Consider the following 27,887-nt stretch of genomic DNA (forward strand, 5'->3'; position numbering starts at 1 on the left):
TTTGCTGTAATTTTCTTCAAAAGATTTATCTGTTCTCCAGATGTCATCTCTTTCCTCTGTTGCCTTTGAGCATTATCGGTTCCAAATAATAAACATTTCTTTAGCAATTATTCAGTGATTTCTCTTAATGTTAATATCCTCTATTGATTTGATACTTGCTAAACAAATTACTTAAGATAAGCCAGGAGTTTTTAATCTGAGTATTTTTTCCTTTTATCATAAAGAAGTTTGGAACAATGTCATCTGATTATCTATACAGGATATTTAAAGTTCGTTGAAGTCAAAGACCAGAATCCCTGTGGTTTCATTGCATTCTGCATTAGGCTGGTGTAAATGCAGTAAGGGAGAAAACTTGAGATATTTTCAAGTGATTGGAAGATTGAAGCGCCTGTATTTTTCATTAGGCTAAGAGCTGCAGAATTTTTATGTTGCTCATTTTCATTCATGTTAAGGAAATTCTCTTATAAGTGTACAGTATTTCAGGTTGCTGACTAACATGCACGTATTCCATGACTACCATGTTTTTGTGGGTTTTTTAAATCCTCATTTAATTACTGGAACATGACAGTACTGTCTCAAGGCAATGATGTTCGTCCAGTCCTCTGGGAAAAGACATCCACAAATCATTTCAGCCCAAGAGTAGGTCAAACGGTAATAATCAAGTCATATTCATAACTCATTGGAAATAGACTATTCTGAAATTGTTACCTGATACAGAATGAATGCCTCATTAATCAGAAATACATCAACATGAGAACACTAGTTATGTCAGCTAGAATTATGAATGGGGTATCAGGGAATGCAGTGTGCAGTGTTATGTTTAACTACAATGCAGTCTGGTGTAGCCTTGTACATGCTTAGAAGACTTGTTTTAGCACAGGAGTGTGGTATAAGACTTGAAGTATTCAAAAGAAAACGTTTTATGAGAAGCAATCTATTTACACACTGAAAAAGTAATTTTATTAGTCTAATAAAGGAACCCTCTTTAGGGTATCTCACCACACAGCGATTAGCTTAATTTTGTATCTATGAATCCAAAAGTCCTCTGTGTCAGAACTTAGACTGGAGAAAAAAGGCAGAGCTTAACTTGGGCAGAAAGAGTCTCAGGGTTAGAGTCTGAGACTGTATATACTCACTCTATAAATTCAGTGTAGACCTATAATAACAATTGTATATATGCATATGACAGTTTAGGCAAACATGCAGTTTAGGAGTATACATATGACTTTAACTCTCAACTGACAGACATGTAGTCTATAGCTCACTTTTTCTATTAATAGAATGCCCTAAAATCCAGTATGTATAAAGGCAGTAAAGCTCTTATGTATAAGCCAATCACTTGCGGTGTTCACATAGAGTGTTGAGTCTAATCTAAAATCCTTAATCACTGCAAAACTTTGTATCCAAGCTCAGAAAAATTACACATCTACTGTTTCAAAGGCAGTGGAAGTTCATATATCTCAGATTATATACACTACTATCTCCAGCATGTAATGTACCACATAGACAGACTGTGAGGATGGTAATCTTAAGATCATTATGTTGGCTGGTGTTTTAGATCCACCTCTGAAATACACTCCTGATGACCCTGAAATATGTAACCTACAATTTATACACATGTATTTCACATCACAAAGTTGCATTTTTATCAAGGCCTTAGACAGATAAGAAATCCAGCAAATCCAAGGTCCAGCTTTCCATGGACATATTGATTTCCTTGTAAGCAGCACACTCTGGACACAGCTACATAGGATGTGGTTTTTGGAAAAAAATAAATTAGCGAACAGAGAGGGGGACAATGAAGAAAGAAATATAAATTGAAAGTCAAATAGAGGAGATATCCAATGATGAATATTTTTTCCATGCCTTAGAGATATGTGCTATCTAGACACTTGCTTAAAATCACAGCGAAATGAATGTTAAATTGCTTGGGATTACTGAAGTATATGGCTTGGAGAAAAATCCTTTAAAAAATTCAGTGTAGAATAATTATGCCACAGAATTAAGATCGAGATAAGTTTTCAGCACTCTACAGTTGTTTAGTCAAATAAAGTTGTCTGGTTTAAATCTAATTCTACATCATTTTCAAACCTGAAAAAATCTTTTTGAATAAGAAAGGAGGAGAGAAACCTTTTCATCTTTAAAGGGGAAAAATCATGAATAATTTCAAGTGAAAAGTCAATTCTAGGACTGTGAGATCTTGCTAATGTATTGTGAGCAGGGAAAAAAAAAGTGAAATTGGATAAATAAATGATTTGTTGTAAATTATTTGTGGGGAATGGTGCATTTTCTAGTTGCTTATCTATCTTGCTGTGTTGCATTTATAATGATTTCTATCATTGTTGCTACAAGACCTCTTCATTTTATGTGATTTTTTCTGGTTTCTCAATCAGGTGAAGATGAATAATCTTGGCATATTATCTTCCAGTTATACAATGAAAAACTACATAAAAGATATTTCTTACACAAATGAAAAACAGGTCAGTTGTTGTACAATAGGGGGAGATGATAACTGAATAGAGAGCTGAATTTCTATAAGTATATTCATAAACTTTTCTGTTTCCTACTTTTTTAGTCTAGAGGAAACTAAGCAAGTGGGAGTTTTCTGATTTGTTCCTCTTCTCCCCCATTTTCCACTTCGTGAATGGGTCATAGTGAATCTTGAACCTTGCAACCTCGGGATATTTCTTAGGTCTTGGGTTCTGATAAGGACTTAAATATTTTCTGTGGTAATTTAAATCTCTCAGCACATTTACCTTGATAACTGTGAAACACGAAAACACATTTGAGGTTAGATGGCTAGTCCTGACTGTCTCAGTTCAGTACCTTTCAGTGTTCTTGTCTGAGCTTTTTCTATTGGTAATTTTATGTGTGATTGAAGTGAAGGCTGGGCTGGAAGGAGAGTCAACTTTTAGGTTCAACTATAATTCTGTGAAGAAAATTCTCCTTGTGCATAGTTTGATTTCCCAAACCCAGTATGAGGCAAATATAAAGCATTTAATGCTTCTCTAAAAGTATTTCTTGTGGTCTGAGGTGAATGTTGTTTAGGATTCATCTCATCCATGCCTGGTCAAATGAAGTGTAGTAGTCACAGCACACTCCCTAATGACAGAACTTTTGTTAGATACTGATAGCAGTTTGGTTCCTGCCTAACTGAACTTCTCCAAGCAACTGCCAGAAAATCTCTTTTTTACATGTTAGCAGAAAATGTACATTTGAAATACATTATTAATAGATGTACATACAAGAAATATGTACATGTGAGCTTATCTTTAAAAATGTTTCCTTAATGGTGATTTTTGGAAAGTTAGATTCTGTCTTGTCTTGGAGATTTAACATCATAAATGTCATTCAGAAGTGTAATGAGTCACCACAAAAACATAGAAGCACTGGTGTGGTAGATTTACATGCACTTGGGAAAAAGAGACACAGCTTTTCGATCAGACTAATGGCTTGGAAGTGGCTTCAGGAAGAATGCTGGTAATCACATTTGACGGTCTGAATTGATGGCTGATGGCTTGTAAAGGGCAATGCACTGGAGTGATTTCAGGGAGCTTTTAATAATGCTTAGCAAATGATCAGGCTGCGCAGTCAATCGCTTTGTAGATGCCAATATCCTTCTCCACTTCCCAGTAAGTTCAAAACAATGAAAAATAATGCAAAAGGAAGCAGAGAATTGCATGCATAATATCTAGGAGGAAAAAATAAAAACAGATTAAAAGTATAAGCTTTATATAGAAAAGTAATAATTGGAACATTCCCTTAAGATTTGAATGCTATTTATCAATTCTTGTAAAATCCATTTTCTGTTTATAGTTGGTGTATTAAACCTCAAAACCTACCAAATCTGAATTCATGACCAATATTTACAAATAAAACAGTGTTACCTGGCAAAAGGGCACTGAGGAGCAGACAGATTTTTGCTTCCCTGAATATGGATGCTGTTTCCAAGATTTTTCATATACTTCTTTTCTATTGACAGATAGTAGACTTAATTGGATGGATGTAGTCTCTTAGAAGTAGAATCCACACCTCTATTTCACCACAAGATATCTGATAAGAGTTTTTTCTCTCTTTCCATTCACTGACATTCTCAGCAGAACTTATTGAAGTATCTGAAAACCTAATGCAAAGGAGTGACTTTGTATTCCATGGTCAAGAGTATTTAAAATAGCAATGATTTTTGAACATTTCTGCTTCAAGATAATTTGTAATACTCAAAAAGTATTTTTAGAAATGCACAATGCTCAACATTATGAACTTAATTGTATGTATTATTTCCTATCATGCTTTTCTCTCAGTCTTAGTTTTAGCTTTGTAAATTCCCTGTTGCCAAGAACACTATTAGAGAGACTGGTGAGTACTATATTGCCTGTAGAAAATTTTTTGGGGAGCAGTGCTGTAATACTCTGCGCATACAAGCTATGGTATTGTATACAGTATGTAAAAATTTTTTAATTTCTAATGTGTAGATTTTTTCAAGTAGCAGCGATTAGCGTTTTGGAGTATTGCCACTGAAGAAAGCAGATTACTCACTCACCTGAGAATTTTTGAATTCATTTCCTTTCTTAAAAATTCAGAACGAGATAATCTAGCTCTGTGAGATATTTTTTCCCCAGCTTATTTAGATGATGGACTGCAGAAACACTAAGCATTAATTTTAGTTAGTACCTCACAGGATTTAAATCTTTTAATGGTCATTCATTTTTGCAAGATTTACTGCTTTGTTTTTCTGATTGTAAGATTGGCAGAATGTGTTCTTCCAGAGTAAAGTCTCTCAGTAGATTGCCTTTATTGCAAAAGCTAAAGCTGAGATGCTTCACTGTAGATTTGATACTTCACTGTAGATTCACTGTAGATTTCAGTTTTCAGGGAATGTATTGCAAATAATTTTGAGTGAGAGACAGAAACAGCTATTGATGTCCAAGAATTTCTTAGAAAACTTCAGGATTACTCCTACCAACAATTTGCGCTATTGGCTTGAATGGATAAATCTGATAATTTACTATCTGTTTCTACACATGCTCTGTGTCTCTGCAGCTCCAAGAAAATTGGAAGAAGCTTCTGTTTCTGTTGTATTTTCCTTAGGTTCAAGTTTATGGGTTGGTGAAAGGATGTGTACACTCTGACTTATGTTTCATCAATGATCTCTAAACCAGGAGAGGTTTAGATTGGATGTAAGGAAGAAATACTTCTTGGATATGGTACTAGCTACATCCCTCCTTGCTCACCCCACAAGAGTTTCCCTTCCTCACTGTAATACAAAATAAATAGTAAATTATTTTCTTTCATTTTCTGCACTTCTTCATTATAACAGCCCCTTATAACAGGGAACCACCAAAACAGTGTATATCCATTGTATGTGACTTAGATCTTAAAAGCTGGAAAACTTATATAAGCTTGTTGGTATTTTTGTTAGTGCTGTTATTGATTGATAAAAAAGCAGAAGTATTTAAACTCAAAATCTCTATTTTTTGAAGAGTTTGGAGGCCAAACTGTTACTTTTATCTATTTGCTATAGTTTTTCCAGGAATCCCAGAATCACAGAACTGTAGGGGTTGGAAGGGACCTCCAGAGATCATGGAGTCCAACCCCCTGCCACAGCAGCTCCCTAGCCCAGGTTGCACAGGTAGGCGTCCAGGCGGGTCTGGAACGTCTCCAGAGAAGGAGACTCCACCACCTTTCTGTGCAGCTGTGCCACTGCTCCAAACAGGACAGTTCTGCATCCTAGCCTTTCACATGTAAATTACTAAATGTATTTATACTGATCCTTAAAGCTGTCTCTAAACTAAGACATCTGTGGTAAGAACAGTAAGCAGAATACCTGTCCATCTGAAATCTTCTAGTAGCTATTTTCAGAGACACAGTATGTCATGAATAGCCACAGTATCCAAACTGTAAATTGGAACAGAAAGGAAATGCTTTCATTATGTATGGTGCTTTTAGTGGCTTTGACTAACCCTGTAGTTTTGCAAAGTATGATATGGTGCATGAATAAGGAGATTCATTATTATCTCCTATCTTCTGTACACACATCTCAAAATATAACAATCATGTTGTCTTATTTTCAAGAAATGATAGATAAGCTGATCTTCTGTTCTCTGTCAGTCTCACCTTTAACTGACTCCAAATAAATGCAAGAAATGTGTCAAATTAGACATTGATGCATTTTCAGCTGAAAGTGAAGCTCAGGTAAGTTCCACCGACTTCAAGTGTTCTGTCCTTGTGACTACTTGTGCAGAGTTCAAAAGAAAACGATCAAAACCAATCAAACAAAAACAAAACAAAACAAAAAAAAGAGAGAAAAGAAAATTGATCTTTGCTTTATTCAACTCAGTTGAAAAGGGGATATAAAAGCAAAAAGTAACTATGGCAGCCATTAAAATTTACGAAAAAAATGACCTGGGTCATCAAGTTCAGTTGTTCAGGATCACATGTATATAATACTAAAGAGCTCACAGAACATCTATTCTTATTCCATCCCACCTCCCTCCCCCCCTAAAAAAAGAGAAGAAAAAGGAAAACAGAAAACGATCTTAAAACCTTTGACATAGAGAATCTAAAATTATATGTAAAAAAATCAGCAATATGACAGAGTGAAGAGCAGGGATAAAAAAGCAATGTCCTCTAACACTCCAGTGACAGGATAGTTCTCTCCTAAAAAACTTCCAATTAATTCAGGGAGAAGTAGATCACCCATAATCTTTTGCCAGTCTAGTTTGTATAACTCTGTATTGATCCCAAATTAGAAGACTTTCTGCAATCCTGAGCATGCAAACAACAGATGCCAACAAAGCACTTGAGTTTTCTAAGCCTTTCCACTTAGAATATGGTTTTCTGCCCAGTATTCCATCACTGTACTGCATGGTCAGAAGACAACAGACTCACTAAAGAACAGTATGGAAGAGCAAATATCCCCAAATCCTACAGATAATTATTAGAAGATCTGATACACAGGATCAATGAAATGTGATCTAGTGCATACTGAGAAAGATGCTCTAAGCTTTCCTTCAGAATCTTTCATTTCTGAAATTGCAGATGGAGTTAGTCACTTCCATCTTCTCTTCAGACTCCATATTGAAACAAGTTTTCCCTACTGCTCTGCTTGGAAGGTTCCAAATCTTCATCTAATCTTCTCCAAATGTCTAGACTCAGTTTAATTCATGACTAATTCAAAGCCATTAAATCTCATTCCAGTAATGCTCTTTAAATTCATTAATTCTTCTCTTTATTTTTTTCCTGGTTTATATACTCCCAAACAGTGTATATATGTGTATATATACACACTATAGCATTATTATTGACATATTTATTACTGCTTTTATTTAGTGGTGTAAATAAAACAGCTTATTAAGATCACTCCTAAAACAGTAGGTTCTCTTTTTGACAAAGGACTATATAGCTTTCTTGTTATTTTCGTTCAGATGTCCTTTGTGAACAAAATCAACCTGAATATGGTATTCTACAAGATCGCTTATATACACCTTATTCAGTTCTTCTCTTTGTGTATCAAAACCTTTTATCTGTTTAATCTTAGAATTATAGACTAACGTGAAGAATATTAGGTTGACTTCTGAGCAAAATATGGCATTTATGTTTACCTGAAAATCAATTTTAAATCGAAAAAAGAGAAAATTCCTTCTTTCATAATTCTCAAAGAATGAGTAATAGGAAATCACAAGTATCTCTGCTAACTTTGTAGCACAGATTTGGTCCCAATCCATACTGTAACCAGGAACTAAAGAAATTAGAAGGGAGATTATGAAGAAGATCTGGGTCTGAAATTAATTCACCTTCCTCAGCCCTACCCCTTTAAGTCTCAGAAGAATTTTGCTTTATCTGCAAGCGTATTATGTTTAGATCAGCAACTTCTGAGTTCTTGTTCTTGTTCTGTGTGAGATAATTTCCCACTGTAAGTATTTGTATTTGCTTTCTCCATTTATTGACAGGCACTCTCAACACATCTTTCAAGACACTGCCTCATTGTTTTAGTATAGAGTATTCTGATATTTTGACATTCTTCTATGAATTTTGACCTGGTCAAAAACACAGAAGTAATGATAAAGCTAGATAAATGAATGCCCATGTGTCCTGAGAGTTCCTTTGCTCAGAGATTTGGTACTGCTGCGGGAGGCAGATGTAAATGACAATATTCAGAGAAATAGTTTCATTATGAAATTTTGGTAAAGTCAAATTAAAAACCAAAAGTGTGTGTCTCTGAATTGTTAGCTGGCATAACATGCAGAAGTGTTCCTTCCTTCCTCTCAAAGCTGCACACCACAGTTTTCTTCCAAGAGTACAAATAAAGGGATTTGGCTGATCAAAGGGATGGGATAGAGGCAGTCTCAATGGTAGCTGGCTTCCACTGTACCACAGTGAAGTGCCTAATTCTATCACATCTGCAAATTCTCATGCTTTCTTCTCAACAATCTTTTAAACTGTTTCAAGCTTACAAATTTATCTTGGAATTTACCATGGAATTCCTTTATTATCTTCATAATTTCTGGATTGTGACATTTTTAATGACTGTTCTGGTCCTTAAATATTACATTTTCTATCCTGAATTAATTTAGTTTCCACTTTCTGACAGTGTGTGCCATTATATCTTCACCTGCTTGGTTAAAAGGCTTCCCTAAGAGTTCTAACTTAACGCTCTTAAGCCTACCATTGTAAAGTTGAGGGTCTAGTTTCCAAATCATTTCTGTAGGTCTTTCCTGAATCCTGACAAATATTCAGCATTCTTTCAGTCATGTGAAATTTACGTTTTCATCTTTTTTGCCATTTTTTTAAAGTGTTTACCAAAGTGGAGCACAGAGAATTGCAGTTATGAAATCTTCAAAGCTATTGTTTTGAACTTACATTCTATTAGTGTGGCACCTCTCTGTAACAAGCAGTGGGTCTTCCACAAGCTCTGCCCCCAGCTCCTTGTGGGCCAGTGATTTTTCCTGTCATTAGTTCTAGTTCATACATTATACATCACATCAATAATTTACCATAAAGAGGGACCTTCTATTATTTATCACCTGCATGAAGACATTCATGTGCACACATGCATACATGTGATACTTTCTTACATAAATACACTTATTAATGTATAAATATTTAACAGAGGTTATAGTCTAAGCAAATATTGCTCTTTAAAGTTTTTACCCCCCTAATTTATATATACAACAGGGCATAATCTTGTAAGAAACAGGTGATGCACATCCACAGGATATTATTTTATATGTGAAAAAGAAATAAGATCATTTAAAATTTTATCATCATAATAAAGGTAAGTTCTGTTTCCAGATATTCCAACTTCTTATTCAGAACTCAGCATTTTTGGGGATATGGTGTTGACCTTAAAGTTATATATTTTTAAGAGACAATTTGTGGGTTTTTTTTAAGCTTCAAGTACTGGAGACTATTGGATGGGGCTTTGAGCAACCTGGTCTAGTGAATGGTCTCCCTGCCTATAGCAGGGGGTGGAACTAGATGATCTAAACGGTCCCTTCCAACACAAACTCTTCTGTGATTCTATGATTCTGTGATTCTATTTCAGTTATGTGCTACGATGCAGCGTTAAGTTGGGACTAGAAAACAGTGAGATGACTATGGTAGTCCTGAACAATCTCATTATGTGTCATGTAAGCACTGTCTGTCATTCGGAAGACAAGCTATCAATAAAGTTTTAAAATGTACAGTCTTTAACCAGTCTTTCTTGTGCAGAATAAAATTCATTGTTAGTTTTGTCTGAATAAGGGGAGAAATATGCTGAGTTTTAAGAAAGCATCATCTGAATAAAACACAATCCCATGTTGCAGATTTTCATTTTAATATGTTAGGTCCCTGAAAAAAAAAAAGAGCAGATACTTGAAATGGATTAATCACATCACTTGTCCATAAATGTTATGTATTATAGGCAGGCCTATAAAACAGAATCCTAGTCATCCAAGTAAAATCAGGTCTCCTTGTATCATCACATGAGGATTATCTGCAGCTGTGTCCAAAAAGTGCTAGCCAGGTAATAGGAAAAAACGTAGAACAATTTCAGTTTTATATCTGTTTTTGAAAGATCAGATTAAAGGAAGTCATTGTAACAAGTTGGTCACAATCAGATCCCATCCAATCACTTAGAATGAATTATTCAGGCATTTCTTTGTGCTGTTGTCAATTTGAACAGAAAAGCTGTCAGCTGCCAAGTCTCTATTGAAGACTAGCCTTAAATCGTTATTATTGAACTGATCCTTACTGGACTCTTGGGCCAATGATCCTGTCAGGAAGAAGAAAAGAAATGAAGCTCAGTATACTGACTTCTGAATCTTTGGGATATTATTTGTTTATTTATTATCCTGTCATCTTCTACATTCTTTGCTCTTCAAGGGGGTGTGCTTTTTACTGTGGCCCCTTTGCTCCAAAAGGAACACAAATGAACAAGACTTAATTTACAGGGATTGCATATATGTTAGACTTCCTTAATGAAAATGCTCTAGGGAGAAGATCTCAGGTCTTGACTGTGGACATGGTGTGGAATGCAAATCCTAGGGTCAGTGATATAAACTCTTGGGGCTTTGCCTAAGAGAATTTAAATGAAGAAAAACTGTATTTCTCCTTGAAGATAAAGACTGTGAACTGTGAAAGTAATAATGCTGACCCAAATAACAGTTGCTCAAAAGATTGAACCAATGCAGAATTTGCTGAGAATGAATGTCATGCAGCTGTCAGATTCTGCTACATTAATTTTCTCTTTATAAGATTCATTTATGGCTGTTCACATCTTTAAGCCATTGGCTGCATGAAAGACTATATCCAGATTATACTTGAGTATCAAGAAAAGCGAAGAAAAATAGGTTTAGTTCAGAGCTCTTTCATCATTACTTTTTCACTGTCTGATTTTGAAAAACAGGGATAATTATTTTAAATATTCTCATTCCAGAGGCACAAGGATTTTTCAAATGATCACTTAAAATGTCAAATTCACAAAACTGCAGCATGTTTTCTCAGTACAAAAAAATGCATTGAAATAAACTCAATAACTACCTCTGTATTAGATGTCTTCGTTCAAAAAAGAGTGCTTATAGACTGAATGAGTGTAAACCACGGTGCACAGCTAAGAAAAAAACACTGGTTCATCACATTAAATCCCTTTTAAGCTGTTCTGATGGTGCAAGTAGCAATAACGTGGTTTGCGGTTTTCATATTACTCTGTTATGTAAAGGTGTATTTTATCCAAACGAGCTAAACCTCCACTAAAAAACTCCATGTATGCACTTGATCTTTATTGTTCTATATGTAGAGTTGTGGAACTGGTCATGGATGTGTCTGCTTCACACTCCAGCAGTTGTACTACATCAACTATGAGGATGCAGTTTAGATTCTGAACATCTAGGACTGGCTGAACATGCTGTACATTTGCAGGCATTTCTTTCAGGTCAGTTCTGTTTGGGCAGCTTCTCTGCTGTTCACATGTTCTGGGAATGTGAGAAATACTAATCATACAGGTCTTCATATAATGTTATTAACATGGACAAGGCCATGTGTGCTAATATTGTATAGTGAGGACAAGCAAGACTACCCTGACTCAACATTTTTTAAATGGTCTGTGGAAATAAAGAAAAAGAGAATGGCTGTTCAAGAAGACTGCTTAGGGTCCAGGCAATGCTGATGTCTCCCTGTTTTGATAGTTACTTTTTTTTTTTTTATTTCAGAAGTGGCATAACTTTATAAGCTATGTATGACTCTCAGACAAGGTCTAATGTTTAGGATATAAATAGTTTGTAGTAATTTAGTCTAGAGTACCACTTTTCTTAATATTTGTCATTTAAAAGATGGAAGTAATCTCATGACAGTGGTTCTGGTTGTTTAATAAACAGTGATGTACATTTGTAAATCAGAGCTATGAGTTAAAAAATTCATCATTTGTATTAGCAGTTCTGTCCTTAAGCTAAGGAAAAGCAGAAGAATGTTTAATACAAACTTGCATGCAACAATAGTCCAGCAAAAGTCTGGATTTTCAAAATTTGATTTGATGGACTTTGTACAGAAGGAACAATAGCACAAGCAACAAGAGTACAGTGTACTTGCAAATATCTTGACAACTGAAATAGTAGAGTAGTAGTAATATTTAGCTCAAACATAGTTTACATATTCAAACTAGTGTCCCTGTTATGTACCTACACAAAGGGTTGAACAGTATCTGGCAAGTGCTAGGGCAGAGTGTGTAAAATCAGAAGAAAGAAAGGAGGCATTTACTCTCAGAGCTCAGTACTGGAATTCAGGATTCCCAAATCTGTTACAGACCTTGAGTGTATTAATCAGTTTTACTGTGTCTCAGTTTCCTAATCAATTAAAAAATATGCAAATGATGAAAATTACCTGAGAAATGAGTTTAAGCATATTTGCATAATGAATCTGACACCTATAAAGGCTTCCAAGACATGATTCTCTAAACAGATCATAAAAAATATAAAGGTAATTAAAAATTCTCTACTATTTATTCTTAAGGAATGATATACGTTGTGCTTATAATGATATTTTTCTCTGTGATGCCAGTCTAAGGAATGTAATAGTACAGAATCAGTTATCTTTATGAGAAGGTCTGGAAAATAGGAAGAATGTATCCTTCCTATTTTTATCTTATACATATCTTTGAAATTAAAATGGATTGAAATAGCATATAAGTCTTGAGACGATACTCAGCATAAATTGCACTGTGAATTTTATCCATACTGAAAATATATGCTTTCTGACCCTTTTCTTCTTAAAAACTTAATTTGACAAAGATTTTAGCAAAGAGGTAAACTTGACAAGTTCAGAAAATAAAAAGCATAAGTATACGTCAATCTTTTTACACTATGATTCACATCAAAAGTCTCTGATTATAGAAATGTTGTAAGAATCACAGAATTGTAGGGGTTGGAAGGGACCTCAAGAGATCATTGAGTCTAACCCCCTGCTAAAGCAGGTACTCTACAATAGGTAACACAGATAGGCATCCAGCTGGGTCTTGAATATCTCCATAGAAGGAGTCTCCACGACCTTTCTGGACATCCTGTTCCAGTGCTCCATTACCCTTACCATAAAGAAGTTCTAACGCATGTTAATACAGAACTTAAGTTCAAGCTTTTGGCCATTTTCCTTGTCCTATCACTATGCACCAGAGAGAAGAACATGGCCTCATCCATTTGGCTCCTACATCCCTTTAGGTATTTATAAACATTTATCAGATCCCCTCTCAGTCTTGATGAACATACCCATGCTACTCAGCCTTTCCTCATACAGGAGATGCTTCAGGCCCTTTATCATCTTTGTGGCCCTCCACTGGCCACCTTCCAGGAGATCCTTGTCTTTTTTGAACTGGAGAGCCCAGAACTGAACATAGTATTCTAAACGTGACCTCGCTAAGGCAGAGTAGAGAAGGAGGAACACCTCCCTTGATCTGCTGACAATGCTCTTTTAACAACTCTGTAATCCACAAAAAGTAAGGTCTGCTTTCCTTCTAAGTCCCCATATACTGTTGTAATGCAACCTGTAATCAAATTCTGTAGGAATTGTTTGCATTTATTTCAATACAAGATGAGTAGCTTTTTTTTTTCTTTTTTCTTTTTTTTTCCCTTCCTGTTGATTGTACATGTGGTTGATCTAGTATAATACTTAGTTTCTAATTTTCTAACATTACATTATGTGGTAATTTCACTGAATCTCATTCAGCAGTAGTCCTTTTGTTTCAGAATACAGTACGGAACAGAATTTACATACTTCTGCTTTTATTGTGATCTTGGTGCTGGGCCTCTTCTGTTTAAAATATTGCTTAGGGATTAATGTGTTGTGCTTTACAGGGACCCAGCAAATATCCTTTCTTATTCTATACTGAGAAAAATGCATGTCAAGTTCTAAAAGATGGGACTAGCCTGACAGGAGATAATTTTAAAGATGCAAGCGTATCAGCAATACTCATAGCTGAATGAAGTTAAATACATAAACAAAATAAAGTTCTTTGCCTTGCCTGTGTAAGGGTAAAGCCATCACAAAATAAGGTTTTCCTCATATTCTATGGCACAGTGTGCTCAGAGCGAAAATCAGTGTGTGTGAGAGGGGTCAAATTTCTAAAGAAACAATAGAATGTAGGCAATGGTTAGGGAATTAAAAAAAAAAAAGAACAAAAACATTTTTACATTTAAAGAGCTGTTGAAATACTGCTGTAAAGACTTAACTCTGACATCTTGTTGAGAAAGACAGAATTGTACATCCTTAATTGCTTTCCTCTACCTTTTAAAAATTATTTACTGAACACTGGGCTGCTGTCCCCAGGGGACTGGCCAAGGGCCACAGGAGGAAATTATTTAATTTAGATTGAATTCCTAGTGGAGTTATTTCCTCCCACAGTGAATATTTTCAATAATTTTTATCTGAAGGACAACATGATTTTTCATTTTGAAATTGAGAAGGGAATAAAATAGCTCCATCCCATGCAATTATCCTAAAGGCAAATTAACCTGTTTGGGTTTCCCTAATTTTAAGCCTTAGGGTAAAAGCAATATGCTAGGATATGCTATATGAGGCTTTATCTGTTAGTTACAGCAAACACCTTAAATAAAAATTCTCATTACTCAGATGTTGTGTAAATCTCTCAATAGAGTTTTTCAGGAAGGGAGGCCATTACTGTTCTGACTTTCTCATAAAGCTGTTCTTTCAAGTTGAGATGCTTCATTACCTCCACAGTTACCTGCAGAATAAAAGTGGTTAAACATGTGGAGCCAAAAAGCTGCAGCTGCTCTAACTAATGTAGCATAATATTGATTATTTGCAGTTAGTTAAAATAATTCTTCTGCTGGTGGCAACCGTAATTCTGGGTATGCAAGGCTGTGATTTATTCTGATCATATTGTCTATAGCAGTATGAATTCTGCATATACAATGACTTTGCAGCTATAAACTATTAAGGTTCACATTTTATGATGGTGACATAAACTAACTGCTGTTCAGCCCGTAGGAGACAAAGGTTCTCCTTTTATTTACAAAGCAAATTCTTTATTGTGTTTATATTTATGTGCAGCTAGAAGGAGAGAGGGGCTGTTTCTTGATGTTGCAAAGAGTAAAGTGCCTGTTTATCCATGTTAAGCCACTGGTCAGCTGCAGGCCAACATTTATTTGGGATGCACCAGCAAAAGCCTGAGAGAAAAATGTTAATCTTCTAGACAACTCCATATATCATAGGCAAAGCTGAATCCTCTTTAATCAGAGCCCTTAAAGCTAGTGATTTAAAATTATCTGCTTTCTCTAGCTGAAAGGAGAAAAGTAGCTTCTACAGCAATGTGTGCAAGGACCCAAATCACCTAAAACTGTGTTATTAAAGATTATGGCAGTTCTATTTAATATCCTGGAGAACTGACAGTTAACAACAGTGAGCATAGAACTGTAGCTTCTCATGCCGAATACATTCATAACAGATCAAGAAGGTAAACAATTAAACATTAAGTGAGCAGTCATTCTTGTATTTTTCAATCATCAAGTAGTAACATAACATAGTATAGTCTGTGTATACAAAAGTACTACTCCTGTAAATACTTATGCTTATAAGAAAATATTGTTTATTTCTCCTTCGTAAAACTTGAATACTGCATACACAATATACATGAAATTGATACTGACAATTGGCATAAAATATAATTTTGCTGCCTCAGATATATGGACAGGGTAATAAAATGATCCTCTCTGTGTTCTGATGTGTGTAATCTAAGGATCTGATTTTCAGAGTGACCATTATGTGAACATTTAAACTTATTCAGAAAACAATAGCATTGTGCATATAATAACACTAATGCTTGTACGTCTTTCATTGTTCGGTGGTTACAGAAACAGAAATGAATCCATACTGCAGTTAAAGCAGCTGAAACCATGAATAATGATTCCAACAACTTTCAGACCCAGTTTCAATTTTTGAACATTGTGTTGAGGTTTCATCCTGCCTCAATTTGAATCAAACATGGGACCACAACCATGGCTCCTATGGCAGTGCTGTAACAGAGCAGGCAGATCACTCAACTCAGCTCAGTTTATAAATCCTTAACTAGGGCTTTGTTTCCCTTCTTTTCTCTTCTCCTTTCCTCCTTTTATTTCTTGCTTTATTTCTTTTGCTGCTTTATCTGTCTGTTTTTCAATCTCTCTTTCGTTTAAACTTTATTTCACTTTATATTAAAGAAGTAGGTAAGTTCATGGTCTTAGCATTGTAATGCTGCATGCAAAAGTTTAAAGGACATTGGAAAAATGTAGCTATAGCACAGTCTCAAGTATGAGAGACAGTCAATCATTTTGGAATGGAGAAGTGGAAACTATGATATCAAGATATCTTATGACTAAATCCATTTTCTTAAGAGATATGTAAAGATAGAATTTTGGTTCCTATTACTCCTGAGACGTGTAGGTGCCAAAGTAATAATAATACTTGTATGTTAACTTTACATCTTTTAGCTTTTCTACTTCCCATGATTCAGTAGAAAATATTTCATGACTCTGTTCCTTTTGTCTCATGGTGTTTTAGAGAGATGGTGATGATGGTGGTGTTGGACCTTTCATACTTTGAGCATCTCTGGCCTCCATTGACTGAGGGTGCAATGGCAGATCAGTTACTGATTCATTTGCATCAAGGTTTCCTGAGTGGGGATCTGACTGGGGTAGAGGGTGTGAGGGGGGGTGAAAGGAACTCTAAGTAAGTGATGGTGTAAGGAAAAATATATATTTTAATCATTTTATTTTTTGAGATATAAACATTTTGGAAAGTTAAGAATCAAACTTCTTACAATTAGAACTATGTCAGCCATAATGTTGGAAACTTTCGTAAATGTCGTCAACTTTTTGCAGAAAGATAACTTCACATATTTTTATTGAACTCAAAAGCTTATTTGTCCACTCAAAATAGAAAAAGAAAGTACTCATTTGAGGCTTCTGGCTTGCTTTATAAATTTTCGAGTTTAATTCCTACAGGCTCAATCTAATGACACGAATGCATTGCTGAGAATTTTAAGGAGTCTGGAACAACAATTCAAATGTGCCAGCAGCCATTTCTCATGGCTTTTAGGCTTATTTCTTTTCTTGTGTCAGGATAAATAGGGAAATCAAAGTCCTTATTCATGAGTGACATCTCCCTCTGGTGGCACATGAGAAACTTTGTGACTGATTTTTTTTTCTCCTGGAAAGTGAATCGCACTCATGGTGTCATCTCCAGTTACCAAAATCCAGATCTGTGAGAGTTAAGAACTAGGTCACATAGTGCAAATGTTTCTTCAAAGGTATGCCTGAAGGGCAGAGGTGGTAATACAAAGGAGGTCTATTGTCAGTGTAATTGGTTAAAGAAGTCAGTTAGCCCCAGACTGCAGCACTATACTGTGGTTTCTCCACTTCTCTACTGAAAGTTAACTGCAGATTGTGTCCCTGATGGGGACTTTGTAGACCCCAGAGCTGAGAAAATATGGAGGGACAGAAAAATCAGTTTTATCTTTGGTAAGGTCTGCTAGCAGGGCCTGTAAGATTGGCTACATCTCTAAAGGTGCATGGAGGAGTATAGCCATGTTTGGACCATCTGAACCACCTACTGTAAGTAACGGTGTTTGATGTAGGTTGAGAAAATGATGTGAGTAGTACTTGGAAAACTGAAATCCTTACCTTCCTCCTTCCTTACACGTGTCTATTTCCTCATCTGAACTTTGGTTTGTACATGTAGAGCAATGGCAGGACTGTGACTTCAGGGTAGAGTTTCAGGATGGCTGCTTCTAGCATGTTTTCCATGCCCAGAGCAGCAGATCATTTTGCTTTGACATTGCAGCAGGGTTGCAAATGAGTTGTGGGTTGCTCTCTGTTTTGGTTCCATGGGAAGGTTTCTCCCCTTGCTTGCACAGGGCATGCTAGAAACTTACTAGCAGAAGCAGTTCTATCCAGTGGAGGAGAAAAGTACAGCTGATAAAAGTTTATTTTTCTGTATTATCATTTGGCACGCCATTAGAACAGCCATCTGTTCTGTTAATTTCTATCAACCTAATTTAGGTATCAATGACATAATGCCGTAAGATGTATTTCCAACAAAGTGAAAATCAAACATGATTTGTTAAACCATCTCAAGGATAACATTGACTCTGTTTAAAGACTAACAGCATTCTGAGTGGAAAAAACAAACAAACAAACAAAAAAAAACAACAAGCATGATAAAAGAATAATGTTACAGTTTTTAAATATTCTCGTTTTCATACGAGAATATCTTGCACTCATTCTACAGGAAAGTGTTCACATTTTCTTATGAATTATACATGAGAACAATTTCACATAGAAAACCTAAACAGAATTACTTTAACTTATTGCTAAGACCTGTAAAATTTTATTTTAATCTCTGATATCATACAGTTTAATTGAAGGCATTAAAACCTTACATAAGAGCAATTTCATAATTGTTAATGTGACCTCTTCTCACTTAGAGAAATGAATATATGATTTACAGATGCAGCTAAACTTTAATGAAGTCACTAGGTTATTCAGAGTGCTAATAGCAGATAGTAAAATAAGAGGTATGCCTCTAAAATGTCTTGGGATTTGAGGCCCTTGGTTGAGGTTGGTCAAGCCTAGTTATGAACCAGTTTCCTTCTTTTCCCTCTTTCTTCTCTTCAGAGTTTTACTCCTTTGAAATACTGTCAGCGTTTTGCGGGCTGTTTTGACCCGGTACTATGATGGTTGAGGCAGGGGACCCACAGGCCCATGCCCTGGGGAAGGGGAAGGGAGAAAGGGAAAAAGGGAGAAGGGAGATGGGCCTACAAACAAAACAGCAGCAATGATCTGAGGAGGAATTAAATAAGATATCACAAAGGAAAATAACACAATATAATACAGTATAATTGGAATTGAGGCTAATGAATCAAATAAAATGAGCAAAAGAGAGTGTCCAATAGACTGAAGGCCTTACGCTAACACTGAAGGCGGATGGCTGCAACAAACACCCACTGCCGAGCTCAGTCCCGAAGGGAAGAGAGAGACGGTCCTGTGACTGCAGATAGTTTTTATCTTTCCCTCTGAGCAGAAACACGTAAAAATACAAAGCATCGCACAGTCCTCTGGGGAATGTAGTTCTTCTCTTCTGAGACAGGCATATCTGTAACTATCGATGATCCAAACAGATGGAGCATTAGCTCTTTAACTCCTAATACACCACATGATGTTGTGATGTGGAATATCAATAATATAACAAAAATCATAAAACCATGACAAATCCATATCTTCAAAGCAAATTATTTTAAAATATCTCAGATGAAAACATAAAGTTGAATTTACTGAATGAAAGTTAGAATCACAGAATTGTAGAATCACCAAGGTTGGAAAAGGCCTCTAAGATCATCCAGTCCAACTGCCCACCTACCACTAATATTTCCCCACTAAACCATATCCGTTAGTACAACATCTAAATGTTTCTTGAGCACCTCCAAGGACGGTGACTCCACCACATCCCTGGGCAGCCCATTCCAGCACCTAACCACTCTTCTGGAGGAGAAATTTTTCCTAACCTGAATCTTCCCTAGTGCAACTTGAGGCCATTCCTTCCTGTCCTGTTGCTAGTTACATGGGAGAAGAGGCTGACCCCAGATCTCCTCTGAGCCTTCTCTGAGCCTTCTCTTCTCCAGACTAAACAATCCCAGTTCCCCCAGCCACTGTATGTAAGATGTGTGCTCCAGACCCTTCACAGTTTTGTTGCCCTTCTCTGGACACACTCCAGGGCCTCAATGTCTTTCTTGTAGTGGGGCCAAAAACACAGCGCTTGAGGTGTGGCCTCACCAGAGCTGAGTCACTTCCCTGCTCTTGCTCACAACACTATTTCTGGTACAAGCTAGGATGCCATTGGCATTCTTGGCCACCTGGGCACACTTCTGGCTCATATTCATCTGAGCATTGACCAATGTCCTCATGTCCATTCCTTTCACACATTCTTCTAGCCACTCTGCCCCAGTCCTCTAGAGATGCCTGGGGTTGTTACGGCCAAAGTGCAAGACCCAGCAGTTTGTCTTGTTGCACTTCATCTCGCTGTCCTCAGCCCAGCAATCCAACCTGTCCAGATCCCTCTGTAGGGCCTTTCTACCCCTAGGGAGACTGACACTTCCTCCCAGCTTGGTGTCATCTGCAGACTTAACTGAGGATACACTCAATGTCCTCATGCAGGTCATCAATAAAAATATTGAACAGAACAGGCCCCAGCACCATCCCCTGGGGAACACCACTTGTTAACAGTTGCCAGCTGAATTTAACTCCATTCACCACCACTTTGCGAACCAGATATCCATTACCCAGCAAAAAGTAGAAGAAATAATTAAGGAAATTCATGTTGATAAAGTAGACTATCTGCCCAAATGTTGTTGTAATGGTAAATCAACATATGGTTTGTTTATTTATGTAGGAAGTTTGGATTGTGTGATATGTCTTATTTGAACACATAGCTTTTTGTACAGCCAGTATTAGTATCAAGAAAGAAATACAGTAGGTTGTATCTACAAAATGGAGGAAATCTGTCTTGTAAGTTAAAAAAAAAACAACACCCAAGTTTCTGATTAATAATTCAAGCAAGTTAACATCAATAAGAGGACTATTACAATTCCTGGATGCATAAAATGGAAGGAAAATCTCTGTGTAAGAGAACAGTGACATTTTGCATTCATTACTACCAGAACTGTTAATTAAACTAATCCAAATCTGAAAAGAACTTCAAAAACTTGTTAGAGTGCTGGGCAAAAACTGCAGGAATATTTCAGTGTATGAATTACTCACATTAAATGAGTGAGGAAGTTCAATCTATGTAACTAATTAAGAAAAAATGTGGTTTAAGAGGTAATTTCCTTACGTACTTAAGTGGGCAGAAGATTTCTGTCTGTAAAACCTCTAATGAAAATATGGTAAGATCCAATAGCTGGGGTCAAAATCAGAAAGACCACAAACAATGCTCTAAGTATGAAAAATGAGAATAATTAACCAGTGAAATAATTTACCCAGGAGTATCACATGCTCTCCACTAAAAGAAGTCTTTAATCATCACCAGTGTCTTTTTAAAAAAGCTACAGCTTAACTTCCAGATATGGATTTGATACAGGTGTTAATGGGTGAAGCTTGAAAGGTGGGAATAAATTACTTTAGTAGTTCTTTCTAGTCTTTGGATCTGTCTGGTTTTTTTTCAGTCTCACAACAAGGCAAAGTTATGTATTAGTGACAGATGGGACGTTGGAGAAAGAATGATGGATTCCATTCTCACATTTTCTCTACTTACTTACATGCATCAATCCATATATCTCAATAAGCTGCTTTGTAAAACTTTTGCATTTTAAAAAATAATGTGTTACTATGCTTGCCTAGGCCAGGCAAAAGGTCTTAAGGGCTCTTAACGTCCTTTGAACCCATTAAATTAAAGGCATACTGCAGATATTTGGCCAGGTCTTCAAAGACACCAAACAATGAAAACCGAAAGAGATGTAAGCTTTCAGCACGTCTGGAAATCAGATTCTGAAATTATTATAATCAAGTTTTCAAGTTTTCAAAGCATTAATATAAACACTTATGAGGGGGAGTAATAAATGGGAATTATAAGATATATTTTGACACTGTTCATTTTAATTGTTGTGAAAGAGGCTTCTCTGTCTTCCTCCCTTGAAGTCTGCCTACAGCCAAACAAACAGAAAGCTTAGTTTATCTGAAAGGATGTTCCATTAAAAAAAAATAATTCCTTATTTGGCCTATTAAGTAGGTAAGTAAAAAAAAATAAGACTGTTACAGCAAAGGGAGAGCGATTAAATTAAATGCGCTTCAAGAACAGAACACTCCCCTAGATCAACAGGGTAATAAAAGCTTGTCGATCCCCATCCTGGTGCTTTTCTAAACACTTTTTGAAGTACAGAACACAGAACACTCAACACTTCAGCTTTGTCACAGTTGACAGCCTGTCGGTTTTAATGAAAATACTCTCCGTTTAGAAGATGACAGAAATTACATGCATTTCCCCTTTTATTTTTCAGTCATCTTTTCTGTCTTGCATTTTTATAGTAGGAGTTGGTTATTAAAGCATTACATAAGTATGCAAAATATATTAAGAAGAAGAGAGGAAAAGAAAATGCTTTAGCCCTGCAATTACATATAATGTGTATTTGTAAGAAATGCACACTGTCAGATAACATCTGGCATGTGGCAATAACTATTTATTTTCAGTTATCTTTAAAAAGGGTGAGGCAAATTCTCTAGCTAATGCATTAAATGAAGGTTTTACTATACAATTGCCTGAGTAATTTCCAACAGAAAGATGATCTAAGCAGTTTTAGATAGCTCGAGTACATTCGGAACTTCTCCAGAAAACATGGAAGGGTCACACTGAACAATTTCTTGGCTCTGCATAGCTTTTACAAACTGCTTTTAATATGTGGCAGACTTTTAGTAAATGCACCAGCTCTGGTTGACCCAGAGACCCAGATGTGTAACTGCACCTGAGGAGGCTTGCTGCCAGTGAACCTGTGAATGTGGGGCAGTACTGTGAGATCTGGAGATAGATCTGTACTCAGCCTTCAACCTGGCAGTAGCTACTCTACATGTTTCCTTAGTTTAGATTCCAGTGTAAGCATTAGTGAGAGCCATGAGCATTGTGCTGAGGTACTGAGGAACTGGACTTCTGTCACTTTTTAAGGAAAGTTATGGATTTGATCCATTGTGATAAGCTTATCCTAAGAGTTACTAATGAAAGCCTGTATAGCACATAAGTGAAAATTATGCAAGTTTTAGAAAAGCGTGGAGAACAGAATTCATTCTTAAGTTTTGGGCCTATTTGTGCAGTCTTGAACTTGTGCCTGCTAGTGGTCTCCAGCAGTGTGACTCTGTGTAGACCCGAAAAGTTATGTATATTTAGCAAAGCTGAAATTGGAGCCCAGGAAAAGAAAACTACGTGAAGTCATTGAACAATGGGCACATTTCTATCTCCTGACTGTTTGGGTTCCAATTACTTGGTACAAATGCAGTCTATGCAGGTTTACTGGAGGGGCCAGACATACTGCAGCCATCTCATTAGCACATTCTTAACTCATATGTCCTCCTGGTCCTGTGATGTTAAAGCAGCTGAGTAGCCTCCCCTCTCATTTCCACCCCCAGCTTGAAAAATCTTATGTGAGTCTTAATTGGGCTCCGGAGAATGTCGGCACCATGTGTACAGTCCCATTTGGCAGCCTTGCCAGCAATACCATTTGGGTATTGCTGTGGGCAAGCACACATCTGGCTGTCTGAAATACAGTGCTGTGTAATGCTCACACAGCTGGAAGGAGAAGCAAGAGACTATGTTTGCTGCATACCAACATTAACCCTTAGTAAAGTCCTTGAATGTGATTCATGTCTCCCGAAACTGTGATTTTATGCTGCCTGCAGACTAAGGGAAACAACTATGCCCTAATTACCTTTAGTCTTTGTAATATGTTTCAAGATGCTCTAGACTCTATCTTCTCTCCTTTGGTGCGAGCAAACAGAACACATTAACAACTTGCTGATATTTTAAATGCTGCAAATTCTTGTGTCTTTCAGGACCTAGATTTCTCATCACATCCACGGGAGCCTTGTATATTTTAGACGTACAGAATGAAGACGGACTGTACAACTACCGATGTATCACAAGGCATAGATACACAGGGGAAACACGACAAAGCAACAGTGCAAGACTTTTTGTATCAGGTACTGCCTTATTAATATAGTGTTGAAATAAGTACTGTGTATGTCTCTCTGTAGTGTACTGAAACTGACAAGACAGGATCTCATGCCCATATGCACCAACAACCACATTTTCTATCAAATGGAAGATAGCGTTGGACCACTGTGAGGTTATTGCTACTCTCTGTTTTAAAATCCTTTTCTTTTTTCTGTTTTCCTATTGCAATTAGATACTTCCAGAGGGCAGGTGGAGTGTACAGCTTGGCTCTGGCATTTAGTACAGTGAGTTTTAGTAGATTTTGAGTGCCTTGTGAAAGGACTGTGGATGGGATTTATCCCATTAAAGGTAGACATTCACTGTGAGAGTATTTAGTCCAGTTACCATTTGAAACCAAAGGGGATGCACAGATACTTTAAGTGGTAATGTGTCTGCCATACTTGAGCTGCCCCTATTGGGTTGAGATGAATTGCTCCATGGTGCAGGAGCTCAGGATGTTTAGCTCAGCTGTAGGTATTTCTGCTGCAGGCATCTCGTGTTAGCTGAGGTGGATCTCAGTCTTCCTTTTCATTTCAAGTGCTCCTTCCTCAGTGCAAATAGTGTTTTCTCCTGCTGCCAGGAGGATTCTCCATACAGAAAGCAAATGTGACCAGGCCCAGGACACGCAGGGTGCTGCAGGTAAACAGGAGGGATGGTGGGAGGCTGTCATGGGCAAATGACCAAATGCAACACGTAGGAAAATTTGAAAGTAACTGGGCTTTTTTCACTTTTTCTTCTAAATTTAAATTATCTACTGATTGTTGTGTGTGTGAAGAAGGATCACCCTGTCTCTCCCACAGCAAAACACTTGAGTTGTCAGTATGATATTTCTCCAATTTCCCCTTCTCCTTGTTTTTTCTTAGTGAGAGAAGGTGCCAGTTGTGGGTGGGGTGAGAACAAAGAGCAACCCCTGTGCATGAATTTGCAACTTATTCTCAAATACATCTGTATAGAAATAGTTCTTCTCCATCTTCCATATCTGCTAGATGCCTGTGACTATATTTTCATGTGTGCAAATCTGCAATTGCATTCCCTGATCCGTAGTTAGCTGACAGTAGGCTCTCTCTCCTCTCTCTCTCTCTTCCTTTACAGAAGACAAGTCCATCACATTGAATGCCTCACAGAGGTTTTTCTCCTTTCATTGTAACTAAGTTACTATATAATCCTAAACCTAAAGATCCATCAGAGTATCACAGAATTGCAGGGATTGGAAGGGACCTCTGGAGATCATTGAGGCCAGCCAACTGCTGAAGCAGGTTCCCTGTAGTAGGGTGCAATGGAAATTATACAGGTGTCTTTTTAATATCTGCAAAGGAGGATACTCCACAACCTCTCTGGGCAGCTTGTTCCAGTGGTCTGAAACCCCCAAAATAAAGTTGATTTTTTTCTTGTCAAGTTCAGATTGATTTTCCCGTGCTCCAGTTTGAACCTACTGCACATTGTCCTGTCACTGGTCAACAATGAAAAGAGCCTGGCCCCAGCCACTTGGCTCCTGCCCATTAGGTACTTAAAAGCATAGATAAGATCCCCTGTCAGTCCTCCCTTCCCCAGTTGGAAAAGTCTCAGGGCTCTCAGCCCATCCTCATAAGGAGTGTGCTCCAGAACCCTAATTGTATTTGTGGCCTAGAAGTTCCCTGTCTTTCTTGAACTGAGGACCTTCATAATATAACACTACAGCCATTCTCCTTTTGCCGTTATCCTCTTTTTTTTTAATTGGAAAACAAAAAAAACCTAGTGATTAGGTCTCTGCTTGGGAACCCTAAAGGGTTCAGAGGTGAGCACAAGGACTTGTATATTTAATATATCTACTGCCCTCCTCCAGTATGAACTTTGCTGAACACATAAATTAGTACTTAAAGATGCTAATGCAAAAAAATATTGTGATTGCTTAGGTTAGAATCACTTACCAATCAGATCCAGGAGTTTCTTCCTTGATTTCTGTCTCTGGTGGGCAAAACTGGCTTTTCGTTTTCCCAGACAGATGAAGAAATATTTTTTCTGCACAATAATCTTCCTGATTTGGTCTTAAAAGAATAGGCAGGGTCCTATCCTTCTATCTGGTTCCATAATATGGTCTGCTTCCATATGAAATCATGCTAATGCTGAGCCAGTGGAAACAAATAAAATCAGGCTTGTATCTTGGTTACCACAGGAAAATTTTAGTTACTTCACTGAACAAAGGGGGAAAACTGAAAGCTTTCATAATTCATAATAAGCGCTTTGAAAGATGTGCTCTCTCTGGACTTCCTTCTTCTGGTACTCTCAACAGATCAAAACAAAATGAGAAACATTACCTGTGTACCGTAACTGCCTTTTTGAATTCTATGGGATCAATTGCTCTCCATTAGAGTTACACTGAGCTTGTACAGCAATTAGGAACACAATTTGACTCTTAATACTTCTTTTACAAGTTCTGTTTGTCTTTAGAGGAATTATATTATGTTTTAAATTAGTGAGTTCTTGAAGAGTGAGATCAGAGAATCCATGGACGTAGTTGTGAAAGATTCACTTGTACAACACTTACACTTTTGTCTGTCTTTTACAGCTATAAGCATTCTTAGCTTAAATGGAGATAAAATATTTTTGTGGATATTGATTTTATTCTTTTGTACATATTTTCTGTTCAAAAGAGTGAAGAATAGAATGTATAAATAAAGGAAAATACAAATCTGGATAATTACTATGCCTATGTCTAATGGAAAACTCTAAATTTCATCAGCATAAGAGCGTATATTTGAAATCACATGGCCTTTCAAAGTAAAACCCATGATAAATAATGTGCTATTGAATATTCCTCTAATGCTCATTATAATGTGCTTTTCCAAAAATTGTTTTGTCCAGCCATGAATTCCAGAATCACTGTGTCCAGCCATGAATTCCTAAACTCTTCAACTCTTTTTAACCTTCCACCTTCCAAAATAAAATAAAATAAAACAAAAAGCTCCATGATGTTGAAAGCATAGGGAATTTCTTGCTTTGTCCTTCAGAAAAGATGCAAAGGAGAACATTTTTGCACGTATAACAGTATTTTTGCCTCAGTTTTTTTCCCTGTTGTCCTTGCTAGAAGTCATTCGCTGCTGAGTGTTGAAGCACAGTAAAAAAAAAAAACATAAAAAATAGTCCATCTCAGATATTGTAATTAGGATATGTCACTTTATCATTTGCCTCAATGGAGATAATTGTGTATGAGTCCTGGTATTTCTTTTGTGCTTTTTTTTTTCTTTTTATTTACTTTAGTAGAATATATGTGATGTATTAATTCTAACCAGAAGCCTCTTCCAAGAGCATCCTAAAGAGATTTTTTAACCTTCCATTTAAATATATAAGGAGAGAGTGTAAGAAAGCAAGTCACCTGAGTTATATTTTTTGCATCCCTTAATGTATTTAAAATGTCTTCTCTATAAAATCCATCTCAAAGCTCTGAAAGAATGTGGGCAAATCTCAGTTCTGCTTCTTTGCAGACGGGGATTCCGGCTGGCTTACAGCTGCTCATGCTCAGTTCATGAAGGGAAAAATCAAAGTGATATTAACTTGGAAAAGAGGACCTGGGGGTGGGTGTCTCTTGAAGGGGTGGGGACATGCTTCCTGTGGCAGCTAGTGCCATTCCCCCTACCTCCTGAGGTAGTTTTTCTGGTCTTCCTGGCTTCTGCCTAGGGACGAGAGCGAGGCATGGTGCTTTGCTGTCACACTGTTTCTCATCCAAGGTAATGTCACACTTCACCTGGGTCTGCATGTGTGGTTCTCTGAAAAAAAAAACTGGGAAGCTGTTCACACCTGGTATTTATTAACCATTTGTTTTCCTTGGCATTGCCTTAACTTTGCCCCTGGTGACCTCCACCCTGTTTCAAAGTCCGTGTGGTACTGTATATTTGTACTTAAGAGGTTGCAAGTGGGACCACATATATCATATATCCTCCACAAAGACTTTTGAAGTTAAAAGCATGTAGGTGTAATACAAAAATACTGGGAGTTTTGAGTAAGAATGAACAAGCAATAATTCTGAAAGTCAGTTCTACTTTTTAATTATCTGTTATTTTCAACTAAAGAAGCTTTTTTATGTAGATGTATTCTTCCTAACAGCTAGAGCTGTAATTCCTCACATACTTACATTTTTATGGAGTTAATTCCTCAGGCTACACAGAAAAATCTGTGCACAGAAAGCATAGATGCCTCATGAC

General features: G+C 36.8%; 1 protein-coding gene across 1 annotated transcript in view; it reads left to right on the forward strand.

Moving 5' to 3' along the window:
• The window catches only part of DSCAM (DS cell adhesion molecule), a 435,055-nt gene that overhangs the window by 228,102 nt on the left and 179,066 nt on the right, over positions 1 to 27,887 (forward strand). The window contains exon 4 of the mRNA XM_065741676.1: positions 23,550 to 23,696. Within this exon, the coding sequence (XP_065597748.1) occupies positions 23,550 to 23,696 (147 nt within the window). The remainder of the gene's footprint in view (positions 1 to 23,549; positions 23,697 to 27,887) is intronic.

The sequence above is a fragment of the Cyrtonyx montezumae genome, unplaced genomic scaffold (genome assembly GCF_038088225.1).
Source record: "Cyrtonyx montezumae isolate F1298 unplaced genomic scaffold, pur_monq_1.0 scaffold_3, whole genome shotgun sequence".
NCBI lineage: Eukaryota > Metazoa > Chordata > Aves > Galliformes > Odontophoridae > Cyrtonyx > Cyrtonyx montezumae.